The 15157-nt window shown below is 33.9% G+C and overlaps 2 protein-coding genes, 1 long non-coding RNA gene and 1 pseudogene across 4 annotated transcripts; 2 read left to right on the forward strand and 2 right to left on the reverse strand.

Annotated features, from left to right (window-relative positions):
• Nucleotides 1-71: 71 nt before the first annotated feature.
• LOC104765856 (BTB/POZ domain-containing protein At3g19850) lies at nucleotides 72-3224 on the reverse strand. Of its 2 annotated transcripts, none has more exons than XM_010489635.3 (3): nucleotides 2886-3224; nucleotides 1606-2787; nucleotides 72-674 (listed from the first exon to the last, which is right to left on the reverse strand). In XM_010489635.3, exons 1-3 carry the CDS (start codon nucleotides 2946-2948, stop codon nucleotides 246-248), a joined length of 1674 nt encoding a protein of 557 aa, XP_010487937.1. In that variant the 5' UTR covers nucleotides 2949-3224; the 3' UTR covers nucleotides 72-245. The 2 variants fall into 2 exon arrangements, with proteins under 2 accessions (XP_010487937.1, XP_087357890.1); XM_087501764.1 differs by lacking the exon at nucleotides 72-674 and adding an exon at nucleotides 1055-1348 and having other exon boundaries at nucleotides 2886-3147.
• Nucleotides 3225-5082: 1858 nt separating this feature from the next.
• Nucleotides 5083-6302, forward strand: LOC104765857 (F-box protein At3g19880-like; annotated as a pseudogene).
• Nucleotides 6303-7864: 1562 nt separating this feature from the next.
• LOC147920366 (uncharacterized) lies at nucleotides 7865-8877 on the forward strand. Its single transcript, XM_087501039.1, has 4 exons — nucleotides 7865-7912; nucleotides 8062-8158; nucleotides 8297-8425; nucleotides 8654-8877. The coding sequence occupies exons 1-4, from the start codon at nucleotides 7865-7867 to the stop codon at nucleotides 8875-8877; spliced, it is 498 nt and encodes a 165-aa protein (XP_087357165.1).
• Nucleotides 8878-10433: 1556 nt separating this feature from the next.
• Nucleotides 10434-11126, reverse strand: LOC147920367 (uncharacterized). The gene is made up of 2 exons (XR_015590546.1): nucleotides 10985-11126; nucleotides 10434-10729 (listed from the first exon to the last, which is right to left on the reverse strand). It is a non-coding gene; the product is annotated as an uncharacterized LOC147920367 (long non-coding RNA).
• Nucleotides 11127-15157: the final 4031 nt, after the last annotated feature.

The raw sequence follows: 15157 nt of genomic DNA on the forward strand, positions 1-15157 counted from the left end.
ACTGGGCAAAATCAATTCCCTCTCGAGTCTGATAGAGTAACCCATGGGTTACTCGAATTACAAAATATCAATTTTATTTGCATCCAAAAGGTCATAATTATATATGCATCCTCAAAACTACAATATCTTTTGCATGAAAAAAAACTTATGAATATACACGAGACGTGCATGTGTGTGATGATATGATAAATATCAATCTATATCTAGAGAATAATAATAAAAAATGACGAGTGAACTAGTGTTAATTAACAAAGCCTTGGAAAATTAGAACTAGAATGTGTATGTCCATGTCTCACCAATCTTGACACTACTTCACTCTTTTTTTCCTTACAAACTTTTTCAGAACTATTCCACAGCTTCCTCTCCAAATTCATCATCCTTAGATCATCTTCAAACTTCTCCGACGACATATCAAATCCTTTCAAACGCACCAGCATTGGTTTCTCTTCTAAGTAGTTACGCGAATTCCTGATCTTGTTTACTTTGTTCTTGTCTTCTCTTGAGGGTGTTAGAGTCTCGTCTGATAATTGTTGGGACTTGAGTGCTAGAACTGCAATATTTGGAGGGATCTTGGGATTTTTCGCAAGTTGTTTGCATGTCTCCAATGTTAGTTTCTTGTAGTTTAGACACCGACATATTTTTGTTCTATCTTCGGATGATAGTTTTGGATGAGACTGCAAAAATCATAGTTAATGTTAGTTCTTGCCTTCAAAATATAGATTGACTAAGCAAAACGATTCATATACTACATGGCATTGGTACTAAAAAAACAAGCACACACGCTATATTGGTTTTTTACTTTTCTTTCCGACATCACATTTGGCTTAGCTTGAACATATTTTCACGTGAAACTAATCTTGTTCTTAGTGTTTTTATAAACTAATTACTAATAATTAATTAGTCAAACAAAAGACAGAAGATAGTGAGATTCTGACATGAGTGTGCTGTAACACAGTAATTTAGTACCTTATTGTTTTCTTTTCCTACACATAAAACTTTAACGTTTTTTGTCAAACATTATTCGAAAATTGCAAACTCAAAATGAACATAACAATGGAAAACCAAATTTGTTAATTGTCGTTTTTTGCTCATTCGGGTTTACAATATTCAAGTGAATATTTGAGGAAAAAAAGAATAAAAATAGCTAGTAAACAAAAAAATGTAGACAAAAAGCTTTAACGAATAAACAGAAATCGAAATGTAAATGATTTGTGTTTGAAAGTTCCTATATAATTCCACATTTAAAGACAAATTATTAACGACTTTGCCACCAAAGTCACCACTAGTACTTCCACGTGTATGGATGTAGTCTACGAATGTATGTATATCCAATCTCAGATTTTCGAATCTTTAGATATCATCACAAACCAAAAGGAAAGACAAAACGATAAGTTAAGCTCTTGAGAACTGTAAAAAGCCAAACTATATAGAAAGTTGTATGCTTCTTGTCATCTTATATTCCACTCTACTTACTTTGTTTTTTTGTCTCATTTTGTTCATAATTCTCTTTTCCCAAATTTCTCATGAACGTGGAATAATTATTTGGAAGAAAAAAAAAAACCACAAAAAAAATTACTAAAAATGTATTGAGTAGAAAAAACTGACCTCAAGATAGATATCAATAGCTCTGTATAATCCATCAAACCAATCTCTAGCTGAATCTGGCAAACTCTCTGCAACTTCAAGAAACTTTGACACTTTAAGATTCTGGTCTGGAGATATCTCTCTCAAATACTTATCAATCAACTTCCCTACTATTCTTATCATTCTCAAATTCTCATCTTCTTCTGAGTTGCCAATTCTCACGAACACTTTGAGTAATCTTATCACCAAATCCACATCGTAAAACCCTTTTTCTCGCTTTCCTCCCGCAGGTATCAAAAGATCATCAAGTGTTGCTTGATCCAGCATTTCTCCTATAACACTCTCTAAACCAATTCTTGATTCATTACTTATGTTAAATCCCGACAAAACCCGTAGAACCCAAAATATTTTCCTGCAAGAGAACGTGGTTTTCGCAGCGAAGACCACTCCTTGAACCGCTGTATCAGCTAGACCAGAATACTCAAGCTTGTTGTTTGATTTGTTTTGGAGCTTTGTCTTGAGGTAGTGGAGGAGAAACCTTGTGAGGACCAAGCTGTTATTGTTCTTATCATAAGCTCCGAGGTTCTTTATCAGCTTTTCGATGATTCTTGGCCCAAGAATTGACATATCGTCGAACCACCACTCGTTACTTGTTTTGCAAGAAAACGATCTCGAAGTAGACCGTTTGTCTGAATCTGACCTAGTCTTTGCCGTATCCGGCGACTGAGAGGAGGCTGAGGCAGAGGAAGACGGAGAGGATGAGGCAAAGACATGACTCATGTCTGAATTCTGAGCGATTTTGGCTAAAACCCCGAAAACAAGCTTATCGACAAGACCGTAAGAATCTGCGTGTGGGAACACTTGTTCGCAGCTCTTGAGACACAAAAGGACGTCGTTCCATGACCAGTAGAACATTCCTTCGAGAAACTTCTCTGTTTGAAGCAAGAGATTGGAGGAACAGAGCTTCTCAGTCATCTCAAGGAAGGAAGAAGAGCAATACAAGATGGAGGCGTTCGAGACATCGATCGAGATCCCTCCACCATTACTGTAGCAGAATCTTGAAACCAATTCGAACCCATCTGACCCACCAGGAAAATCTTCAACCTCGATGATGATTCTACTGTTCTTGTGATTCTTCTTCTTCTTCTTGCTGCTCTGTTTTATCATCTTCCTCAAGAACCCTGAGTACTCTGAGATCAAATCCTAACACAAGAAACAGAGAGACACAACATTTAGTTAAGATAATCGAAACAGAGGAAGTTAGGTTTAAATTAGAGGAGAGATTTGGTTTGGTTTGTTACCTGATTAAGGAAGAACGTGAACTCGTGATTGAGATTGATTTGAAGATCACAGAGGAGAGACATTGTATCAACTTTTTTTGCATTTGATGAAGATGAAACTTCTTGTGAATTGTCTCTCGTTCTTCTTCCTTTGTGTTCTTCTTTTTGGATTGTAGAGAAAGAGAGAGAGAGAGAGAGAGAGAGAGAGAGAGAGAGAGAGAGAGAGAGAGAGAGAGAGAGAGGTCAATAATAGTTATCACATGGAAACGGCTATTTATATATCTCTTTTTCGGCGTTCTTTATTTCAATAAATATACATTTTCTTTTCCTTTGCCTTTGTAACTCTCATAACTCTCGTATAATTATGCAGAAAACATTATACCAACATATATAGAACATATATTGGTCTCGTGGTCGTGGACCAACATCTAACCTAAGAGAAGTAGAACATCTAAAATAGTGAAAATGTATATAATTCAATGCCGTTCCACTTTGTAAATGTTTTCTTTCTACAATTTATTGTTTTTTGTATGATCTTATACGAACTGGACAGCGGAAATGTATAATATGCTATTAGTTTTCGAACTCAAACTGGCTATTATAACGTCTAAGATTTTAGTATTTCAGTATAACTTTCGTTTCAATTCTGTTCAAGTCTAAAACAAAACTCATAATTTGGTTCAAATGGAGTTACTATTTTTCACTAAAAGAAAACCTATATTTTTATAATGTAATTAACGTAGAACCGTATAACGTAAGAAGAGTTAATTATATAAACCCTGCATTGACCGAATATATGTATTTTGAAATCCATTTGTGTGCAGAGTAGCACAAAACGATACATATGACGAGGCATTGTCAGAGAATATAAAGTTTTTTTTTTTTGTTGACAGAACATAAAGGTTTGTTAGAGTTTAGCACTTTAGCTGTTTTAATTATCAAATATAAAGTGTAGGTTGATTTAAATAGTCCTCCATCTGAAAAAGTATATAGTTTTTACAAATGCAGACTATAAATTTGGAAGATTCATAGACAAATGTAGTTTGGATTCCAAAATTGTCACTGTTTTCGGTCCAACTGCACCGTATAATTAAACAATTATTAAGTTTAAACGTTTAATTAATGCATGAGAGATTAGTCCAACAATGTAATACCAGAAAAGTGAAAACAAGGTGCTTGTGGTTGCGGCACAATTGCAATGAACAAATGCAAGATTGATTCCTTTATGCTCACTGATCAGTTTACAATTTTTTTTTGGAAAAAAATCAGTAAAAACTAACATTATTCGTAGATTAAAAATATAATATGGGCATTGCCGTTTTATTTGCATCAAAAACAAATAAGACTAATAAACATAAGACATTTGTATTGTCTGATACAATTCTACTGGTATCTCAATTTCAATAATAGCGAACTAGTTTCAAATATATTCCAGCAACACAGAAAATGATGCTTCATGAACTCTCAGTTATGACTTGTCCATTGCTCAAGGGCTCCTATATACCACTCAAGTTGTGTTATATAATATTATGTAGTATATGTTGTTTTATACACACGTATATATATGATGAGCGTGTCGCTTTTGTTTTTATGTGAATTATAAATATTCTCCTTTTCTTGGCCTTATACATATCATGAATTTGTATTACCAATTTCCAGTTTCAATGTAAAAGAATCAAGTGTTTGCTTCTCCTTTTATGTATTTGTGTTATATTTATAAAAAAAATCAGTTGCTTGCAAAGTTGGGAGTTTCACTTTCATTGCATGTGAACGGGGTAGGGTTTTGAGTATGACATTTACGTCTGTGAATAAAGTCGACTAATTGCTTTTTCATCATTATCCAAATCCCAGCCATGTCTTTGATAACGATCTATATATGTATATGAAACCAAATATTTTTCTTTAAAAAAAAAAGGCCAAACCGTAAACTGTGTATTATTTCATGATCCTCAAAGAAATTAAAATCAAAATATATAACTCGGTTGATAAGGCCCATGAGAAGTAATAGACGATCCATCCATACAATTGTTGTGGGCTTTGTTTAGAGTAATTTTTGACGACCGAATTGACGATCTTTGTTTAACACTTTTGACTTTTGAGGAAATATCTATCTAGTTCTAGTCTAGGTTATAAAAAGAAGAAAAAAATTGGGCAAGAAGTGTTACGCAATATATTAGTGGGTGAAAGTTAGAAACCCTAGTTTTCTTATTTGAGAAAAATGACGTCGATGAGTGATCTTACGCAGGATTTGGTAGAAGAGATATTGTCCAAGGTTCCGATACTTCTCTTGGAGCAGTGAGAGCCACTTGCAAAGGATGGAACACTTTCTCCAAAGATCGGATTCTATGTACAGGAGAACCAAAACAGCAGTTTCTGGGGTTCATGATGTTGGATCGTACGCTTTGTTCGATGAGGTTCAACCTCCATGGAATCCTCAACGAAGATGGTGAAGACTTGGTTGGTATATCAATGTATGATCAAGTCGAGATATCTAACGTCTTTTACTGTGCCGGCTTATTGTTATGTGTCAGTGTCACAAGGGACAAGTCATCAAACCTCGTGGTATGGAATCCGTATCTAGGACAAATCAGATTGATCGACCTCAAAACAGAAACAGAATCCACGTATGCCCTAGCCCTTGGATATGACAAAAACAAGAACCACAAGATATTGAGGGTTTTTGATAATGACCAGGGCTACTACGAAGTTTATGATTTGAAGTCTAATTCATGGAGAGATTTTCGTGTCATTCCCAACTGGGATATAATGTGTCATCGGCAGGGTGTATCAGTAAATGGAAATACTTACTTTTGGACCACAGAAGATTCCGATGGAGATGAAGCCCCTGATTTCTTAATCTGCTTTGCTTTTACAGAAGAGAGATTTGGAAAGTTGCTTGATCTACCGTTTCAGCCTGATTATGATGATTATGATTATTTTGGAGATAGGGGTGCTGTATCTTGTGTTAGAGAAGAGAAAATCGCTGCGGTATATCACCACTGTGATGCATTATTGTCTATAATAGAGATTTGGGTTACTACTAAGATAGAGCCCAATGCGGTGTCGTGGATCCCCTTTTTAAAAGTTGATTTTGAGCCACTCCTTGATTATGTGTTTCGTAGAAGTCACGACAGTTTCTTCATAGACGAAGAGAAGAAACTCGCGGTGGTTTTTAGTTCAAGCAGGGACGACGTACCGAAACGCTACCAAAACGCTTACATCATTGGAGAAGATAGTTACTTAAAAAAAGTGGATCTTGGAGAATTTAAAGCATATCGTAGCCCACTTGTGTGTTCTAGCTCTTATGTTCCCAGTTTAGTGCAAATTAACCAAACTGCAGGACCCAAAAAGAGAGAGAATAAGAAGAAGAGGAAGAAGGAATTGAGCAAAAACAAAGAGAAGAAGAGGAAGCAAAACCATGCAGCAATTAAGGTCTAATTAATGATGACGACGTACTCTATATATTCAAGAATTTATAGCTTATATTTTACGATGATAGTATCTCTTTTCCTTGAACCAAGACTTAGCTAGTCGATTATTAATTAATTGTGTTTCTGTTTTGTTATAAACCAGCAGTTTTCCTTTTAGCTGATCAGAAGAAACTTGGTTAGAGTAACTTTTGTACTCTTCACCGGCATAATTAACAGCTTTTGATATTTCATTTAAATATACTGAAGATTTAAAATATATAAGACGATCTAAAACAGGCCTGGGCAAAATACCGGATCCAAACCCGTATCCGAAATTGTAAAATATCCGAACGGGTTCTAAATCTGTAAATCCGAAAACCCGAATCCGAGCCCGATCCGAACCGAAATCCGAACGGGTATTCGAATATACCCACATTATTGATATATAGTAGGAATATATTAGTAATATTTATAAATTTAATAATATAAGTGTTCAAAATATTCAAATTTGTAGATATTTTCGATAATTTGAAGTATTTAAACTGTTTATTAGTAAATTTGGGTAAAAACACTCTAAATTTTTAAATATATTGCGTATTACTGAATAATTTAGACTAAATTAGATACTAAAATTTTGAGTTTTGTGAACTTCGGGTAATCCGAATCCGAACCCAAAATACCCAAACCAAATCCGATCTGAACCCGAAGTCTAGAAATACCCGAACGGGTCCTATACCTCTAAACCCGAACCGAACCCGAACGGGTACCTGAATGCCCATGCCTAATCTAAAACTTAACAACTATGATACAAATTAATGATGCAGATTAAATGTAGTCTTTAGACTCATTTCATTATCTTCCCCACTTGTATTACATTTCTTCTTTCTTCCATTGAAATACAAATTTCTCAAAATAAAACAACATCCGAAGACTTTATGTAAAAGGACAGGCGAGAAAAATATGAATTTCGTCTTCTCTTTGACCACAACGCTTGCAATTCTGGGCGTTTGTAAGGCCTCTCTTGGCAAGGTTACTACCTAAGGAGAGGGCTCCATTTGCAGCCTTCCACAAGAAGCTCTCTATTTTTGGACTAGGTTTCAGTTGCCAAATGTTCTCGACCCAATTAAAGGGCTGTCCGTCTCTTATGACAGGGGAGAGGGGCGCGAGAGAGTCTCTTGCTAGGTGGTACCCGTCTTTGTTGAATATTGTCCCGGTTTTTCAGGGAGCCATAGCAGTGAGTCTTGGAGAGGCAGAGTACTGAGATTAATGGATCTGATGGCATCCTCATATTTAGGTAGAATGTCTCTAAGAGCATCCCCATCGATTATACTTTGGGGATGTCTTTTTGTTTTTTACTTATTAAATATAAAAAAGAAAAAGTTCTATTCCTGATATTCCATAGATTTGTGTCTCTGCACTGATAATATTAGATACTTACAGACCCTCTACGTGTCAAAATTTGATTGCTTGCGTTTGTTCATACGTTTGTCTCTGTGTTTGTTTCTGCACTTACTCGATCTCACGCAAGTTTCCGTCGTCGTTTTCGAATAAACAAGTCATTGTTCATATGTATTGTTGATGCACTATCCAATGAAGTACCATATTTCCAACAAAGAAGAAATGCTACGGGAAAGTTGGGTCTGTCTACATTACAAAAGTGTACAAAAGCCATTCGTATTTTAGCATATGGATGTGCAGCTGATGCATTGGATGAATACCTCCGCCTCACAGGTAGCACCACAATGCTATGCTTGAAAATTTTGTGGAGGGAATTATAAATGTTTCAGGATACGTACCTAAGAAGACCTACGTCAGAGGATCTCCAACGATTACTTAATCAAGGAGAGGCACGCGGATTTCCCGGGATGATAGGAAGCATTGACTGTATGCATTGGGAATGTAAGAATTGTCCAACAGCTTGGAAATGACAGTATTCTCGTGCATCGGGAAAACCTACAATCGTTTTAGAGGTTGTAGCTTCGCAAGATCTCTGGATTTGGCATGCATTTTTTGGACCTCCAGGTACTTTAAATGATTTCAATGTTCTTGACCGTTCACCAGTTTTTGATGACATATTAGAAGGTCGAGCTCCGAGAGTAGATTACTTTGTCAATGGTCGACATTACAATATGGCTTACTACCTCACTGATGGTATATATCCGAGATGGGCAACATTCATCTAATCAATTTCTCTTCCACAAGGCCCAAAAGTATCATTATTTACTCAATATCAAGAAGCTGCCCGAAAAGATGTTGAACGTTCTTTCGGAGTCTTGCAAGTTCGATTTGCAATTGTTAAAAATCCCGCACTTTTTTTGGATAAGGCAAAGATAGGCAAGATAATGAGAGCATGTATCATATTGCACAATATGATTGTAGAAGATGAACGAGATGGATACAGTCTGTACAACCTAGCAGAATTCTATCAAGGAGAAGGAAGCGAGACTTCACATGTCGATTTAACATATTCTACCGAAAGGATTACCGATCTGAACAATGTGATGAGCGCTTGGAATCAAGTTCGTGAAACAGTGATACATCGACGGTTGAAAGCTGATTTGGTTGAACATATCTGGCAAAAATTTGGCACAATTCAAGATTAAACCGATGTTAATTAAGTTATTGATAATGCTTTTATATGTTTCTATCATTCTATGTTTTTGTTTTTTTTATTGCATCCAGTTTTTAGTTTGTTTTTTTTATTATTATTGTAATATATGTTTTAAAGTTTTAATAATGTAATATATTTGTTTTTTTAATAAAATGTATTATACTATAACTACATTTTCTATTTTTATTTTCTTAATATTGTATACATTATATACCAACATTTATAAAATTATAAAATATACTTAAAACATAATTTTAACAAAATTTATTTAAGACACCCATGTTTAAGGATACTAATGGAAGGGAAAAAAAACAAAAACAATGGATTGAGGATCTAATTTTAAATTAATATTATATTTCAGCTTGTTAAAAGTTATAGATACTAAGGTGAGGATGACCAATGTGCATGGCCTAATGATTGTAAGATTCCACTCCTTTGAAAGGGAAAAAAAATCAAATCCTTAACCAGCATAGAGTAAGAATCCTGTGTAGGTGGGCCAATAGGAACTAGCGTGGTGTGGTTAAAGAGAACCAAGGATCCATTAATAAAATCAGTTAAAAAAAAAATCATTAACGTATGGATTATGGATAAAGGAATTTATCAACCTGTCGATAAATGATAATAAACATTATCAAACGGGTATTATTTAAAAAGAAACAACTATAAATATAAATTTTCCAACAAACATAATCATGCACATACATGCGGGTCTGATTGTATGTTTTGTTCCCTGTTGTCATAACTGTTTTTGTCAATTGCTGATCGAAACTAGCAATTCTTCAATCTTAAACCATTTATAAATAAGAATAGCCTCATCATTGAAAACACAAGTATTATCATAGTTTAAAGAATCAAACTAAATTTACGCAAGTATTTCCGTGCGTTGCACAACACTGGTAACTATTTAGTTACTAATATTTACCATTTGGACATTAAGAAGAGAGTCAATGTCATTGGATAGATATATTTTGGTATGTGTCTTACTTTTAAAGATCTCTTTGGCAAGTTCTTTAAATTCTTAGAAAATTCATTCCTAATTTTATTAATTGTGGATTTCCAATATTTTAGACCATTTGTTATCAAACTCTATTACAGATTCAAATATTTTCTTATAGTAGTAAAAATCTACATCAAGATATATTTATGATTATTATGTTCAACGTAACTTTCCCTTAGCACAAACAACAACATCCATAAGACAATCTCTCAACATCTAGAAAATGTGATCGTTTCCAATTACCAAAGAGAACAATCTTAATTGACTTCATTTACAACAAAAATTCCTGACCAAATAAAAGATTATTTACTTAAATCATAATATTTACAAAGAATTTGCGTCGAAAGTATATCGATTACTTAACATGTAAAATTATACTTCATCTTAATTCTCATAAAACCTTATGTACTACGCAATTTCATTAAATTTTGTAATTGTTACCCTTGTTTTCTCGCAATATTCTATTTTTTAACCATTCAACAGGAATTTTGGATTGTGTGAAATGTTTGATTCACAATTTTTCTACTTGAACGGCTTGACCCGTCTGATTTGCATCACTTGATTTTTCATTTAAAGCCTAAGTGTGACATGTTTGATCCAAAATTATTATATGGAAGAAATACATTATCAATACCACTTTATTCATAAAAAAGAAATTTCAGCCATAAAATATTTGTAAACTTCAGTAAATTATAATATTTATGCCATATTTATTATATTTAATATTTAACTTTTGTTCAACTCATCCCATACTTGTTTTGCCTATTATTTTTTCCCTGCTCCTGCCACACTTGAACTGCATTCTCTTTCCGGATTCGTTTTTTCATCTAGTTTTCTATCTAGTTTTCTACAAGAAAAAAACGAGTATGATGTATAACTACACCATAATAACATATTTTGTAAAACACTTTTAGGATAATACAAATTACAGTGAAAATAACTTATCTATGATTTATATTATAATGCAAATTGATTTGCCACTATTTTAGTTATGAAACACATGAAACCCATCAAAAACAGCAATATTTAACCAAAAAATTAGTTAAATAGAGTTGTTAGAAAATAAAAACTAATGAGTGATAATTAAGAAAAGAAAACTCACTCTACAGTCATAATAAATTTGGTATCGTTCCAATATAACTTGATGAGATCGCCTGATTTGAGACCTCTTGTTTTTACAATATTAGTCCATCCAGAAAACATACAATAATAACCTTGTTTGTATTCCATAATCTTAACCGTATATGATTTGTTATTACCAAAGACTTCCACTTGAATACCATTTCGAGGTATTTGTAGTTTTCATTTTTTTAATATGTTTTCCATAATTTTTTTGGGCAAAACCAAATGACCCATCACAGAAACATCACTATCTGATAGATTTTTTGTTATCAACATATTTGGATCCATTTAGCTAACCTTTTCACCTCCCTGAAAATTTAACTAAATATTAATTTAAGAAAATTAAAGTTTATAATATTTATATACATATCTTAGACAAAAATAATGCTTTAAACCTTTTTTAATAATATTAATTTTCTTCAAAATAAATCTCTAAATTTAGTAAACTATATGGATATATATACATATCATATTTTCTAAATTTACTAATTTGTATATGAAACCACTTATATATTTCCCCTTTTATTATGCTAAATTGTATTTACAACAACTTTTTTTAGTCCTTACATTTTTGTTTTTATAAAATTATATCTAGTACAATATTATTAAGAGATTAATTACATTAATAGGAATAAATGCTCTTTTTCAAAACTCCAAATTTGCTTATTTGATACCTTATACATTTTTCATCTATTCATGTAGTTTTTTTTCTACAATAGCTTCGACTAGCTTTAACCTATATTAATTTTGAATTTTAAAATCCCAAATAATAATTAAAATTTTAGTAATTAATTGACAACAGGATTTGTCATAATCATTTTTCATAAAAAATGAAAAAATCACACTTTAAATTTCATCATACTTTAAGTATATTAATTAGCAACAAATGAAAATAATCTATATCATAATACTAAATTGACTATATTAAGAGTTTATTGGTCAATTCACCATGAATGGAAAGAAAAATTAATCAAATGACTAATTTTATTTTTAAGACAATAATCCTACATCTTTTTTTTTTTCAATAATTCATTAAATTATAGAAGTATGTATTCCAATAATATATACTTTCCCGACTGCCTAACATATTGTCTTATCTTGATGAAATTGATTTAAAAAAAATATTGAAACATGTATCCAATTATACACAAGCACATGTAACAATAAACATAGTTAACTTTTCTTGTTGTCCCATAAAAAATGTAACTTTGACATACACACCAAGATAAAAATAAATTCATTTGGAGTTATGATTTTCTCGGTCACAAAATCTAGATGCGGTTAAGTCATTTGCTCCAATTCAAAAATTTCTAACCCAAGTATACTCTCCCATCATGGTTGAAGACGATCTCAATTTTCAGAAACCATAACAAACAATCCGATTTCAATACCCAATCTATATGCCAATCTTTCAGCAATACCACTTTCGTTTCAACAACATTCACAAAAGCCGCAAGTCGCTGCTCTGGTTCTGTTCCACCTGATGCACCTTATGCAGCTTCGTCTTAGATTCCTCGCTCACATTTCTCCACCCATATTCCACCGCCACCATCATTAAGTCCCAATATGTAATTCACTCCTCTTGCAAATTTTCAAAATTTTAGCTTTGTGTTCTTTATCAAGGCGTGAACTATATGAGATTCCAGACAGGCCCGACTCAAAAAAAATGTGGACCTTGTGCCCAATTTTTTTTTAATAAAGTTAGAGAGATTTTGGCAAAAAAAATGGGTCTTCGTACCATTGGACCATTTTGGAAACCAATTTTTGATGTTTAAAGGCTGTTCGGGCTTTTTTTATGATCCCGACACAATTTTGGGATAAAAAAACTGTGTTCACACATGGATATGGGTTGTTTGTCCAGTTTGGAAGCACGTCCAAGGTGTCTAAACCGGTCCACATATCAAGTGGGATCCATATCGAATGATCCATTGAGTATTCGGAAAAGAATATATGTGATTGTTAGCCATCCCTCCCTTCTTTTTTTTGGAAAGTCCCGAGAGAGCTTTTGGCAAAACAATGGGACTTCGTACTATTGGAACATTTTGAGACCACGTTTTTACGTTGAAAGGCTTTTTGGGCTTTTTTGTGATCCCAACACAACTTTGGGATCACAAACTGTGTTTGGACATGGCTATGGATTGTTTTTCAAGTTTGTAGGCACATTCAAAGTGACTAAAACGGTTAACATATCTTGTGGGGCCCACATCGAATGATCCCTCATAAAAAGATTTATGAGATTGCCTGAAATATACTAAAGGATGCGATTATACTATTACCAATGAAATAGATCCCATCAGAACTCCATTGTTAAGCGCGCTTGGGCGAGAATAATACTGGGATGGGTGACCTCCCAGAAATTACTCTTGTTGCATCCCTCCCTATTTTTTTTTGGTTGTTAGGCAGCCCTCCCTTCTTTTTTTTCTTTCTTTTTTGGTTGTTTCAAAAGACGATAATATATACACTACATCTTAACTTTCACATCGTGATGACCTACACGACCAATAATACCTTTTTGAAAATCCCCGAGAGAGCTTTTGCCAAAACAATGGGACTTCATACTATTGGACCATTTTTGAGACCAAGTTTAGACGTTGAAAGGATTTTTGGGTTTTTTTTTGTGATCCCAACACAACTTTGGGATCAAAAACTGTGTTCAGACATGTTTATGGCCTGTTTTTCGAGTTTGGAAGCACATCCAAGGTGACTTAATCGGTCCACATATCAAGTGGAACCAACATCGAATGATCCTTTGAGTCTTCGGAAAAGGATATGTGAGATTGAATGAAATATACTATGCGATTATAATAGTACTAATGCACCTGATCCCATTAGAATTCCGCAATTAAGTGCGCTTGGGCGAGAGTAGTACTCGGATGGATGACCTCCCAGAAAATCTTCTTCTTGCATCCCTCCTTTTTTTTTTGGTTGTTAGGCATCCCTCCCTTTTTTTTGGTGTCTCACAAGACGATAGTACATACAAAACATCGTAACTTTCTCATAGTTAGGACTTACACGACCCATAATACCTTTTTCAAAAGCCCCGAGAGATATTTTGAACAATGGGTCTTTGTACCATTGGACCATTTTTAAGACCAGATTTTGATGTTTAAAGGCTTTTCGGGATTTTTGTGATCCCGACACAATTTTGGGGATCAAAACATTGTTCGGACATGGATATGGGTTGTTTTTCCAGTTTGGAAGAACGTCCAAGATGCTTAAACCGGTCCAAATATCGAGTGAGATCCCCATAAAATAATCCTTTGAGTCCTCGAAAAAGGATATATGTGATTGCATGAAATATACTAGCGAATGTGATTATATCAGTACTAATGTACCAGATCCTATCAAAACTCCGCATTTAAGCGCACATGGGCGAGAGCCTTCGGAAAAGGATATATGTTATTGCATGAAATATACTAACTGATTTAATTATACCATTACTAATACACCGGATCCCATCAGAACTCTGCGATTAAGCGCGCATCTGCGAGAGTAGTATTGGGATGGGTGACCTCGCAGAAAGTACTCTTGTAACATCCCTCCCTATTTTGTTTTTTGGTTGTTAGGCATCCCTCCTTTTTTTTGTCTTCTTTTTGTTGTTTCACCAGATGATAGTACATACACAACGTCGTACCTTTCACATCATGAGGACATGGCCAATAATACCTTTTTGAAAACCCCGAGAGAACTTTTGGCAAAACAATGGGACTTCATACTATTGGACCATTTTTGAGACCAAGTTTTGACGTTGAAAGGCTTTTTGGGTTTTTTTTTATCCCAACACAACTTTGGGATCGAAAACTGTGTTCAGACATATAAGCTAAGCAAAGGCCATGATCTGTTCTTAATTATATGCACCATGTCGATCCTTCTTCATCTTCCAATTTCAAACAGTAAATGATATTTAGGCGGCAGAAACGTGGACATCTTTATATTTTCCAATCTTCCCTCTGCTTAGAAACAATCAAATGTCACTCTTGATGAACGGGATCTCATCAAGCATGTATGTAGCTAAAGGAAAAATGACAAACAATTTAGGAGTTCGATTAGTACTATAAAAGTTGTATGAGCACACCTTTGTAAGAAAAGAATGAAAAAAGTAATACAAAAATATATAAAAGTTCTTCTCATTTGTTCTTTATTTTTCACCTTC

The sequence above is a fragment of the Camelina sativa genome, chromosome 19 (assembly GCF_030686135.1).
Source record: "Camelina sativa cultivar CO46 ecotype springtype chromosome 19, ASM3068613v1".
NCBI lineage: Eukaryota > Viridiplantae > Streptophyta > Magnoliopsida > Brassicales > Brassicaceae > Camelina > Camelina sativa.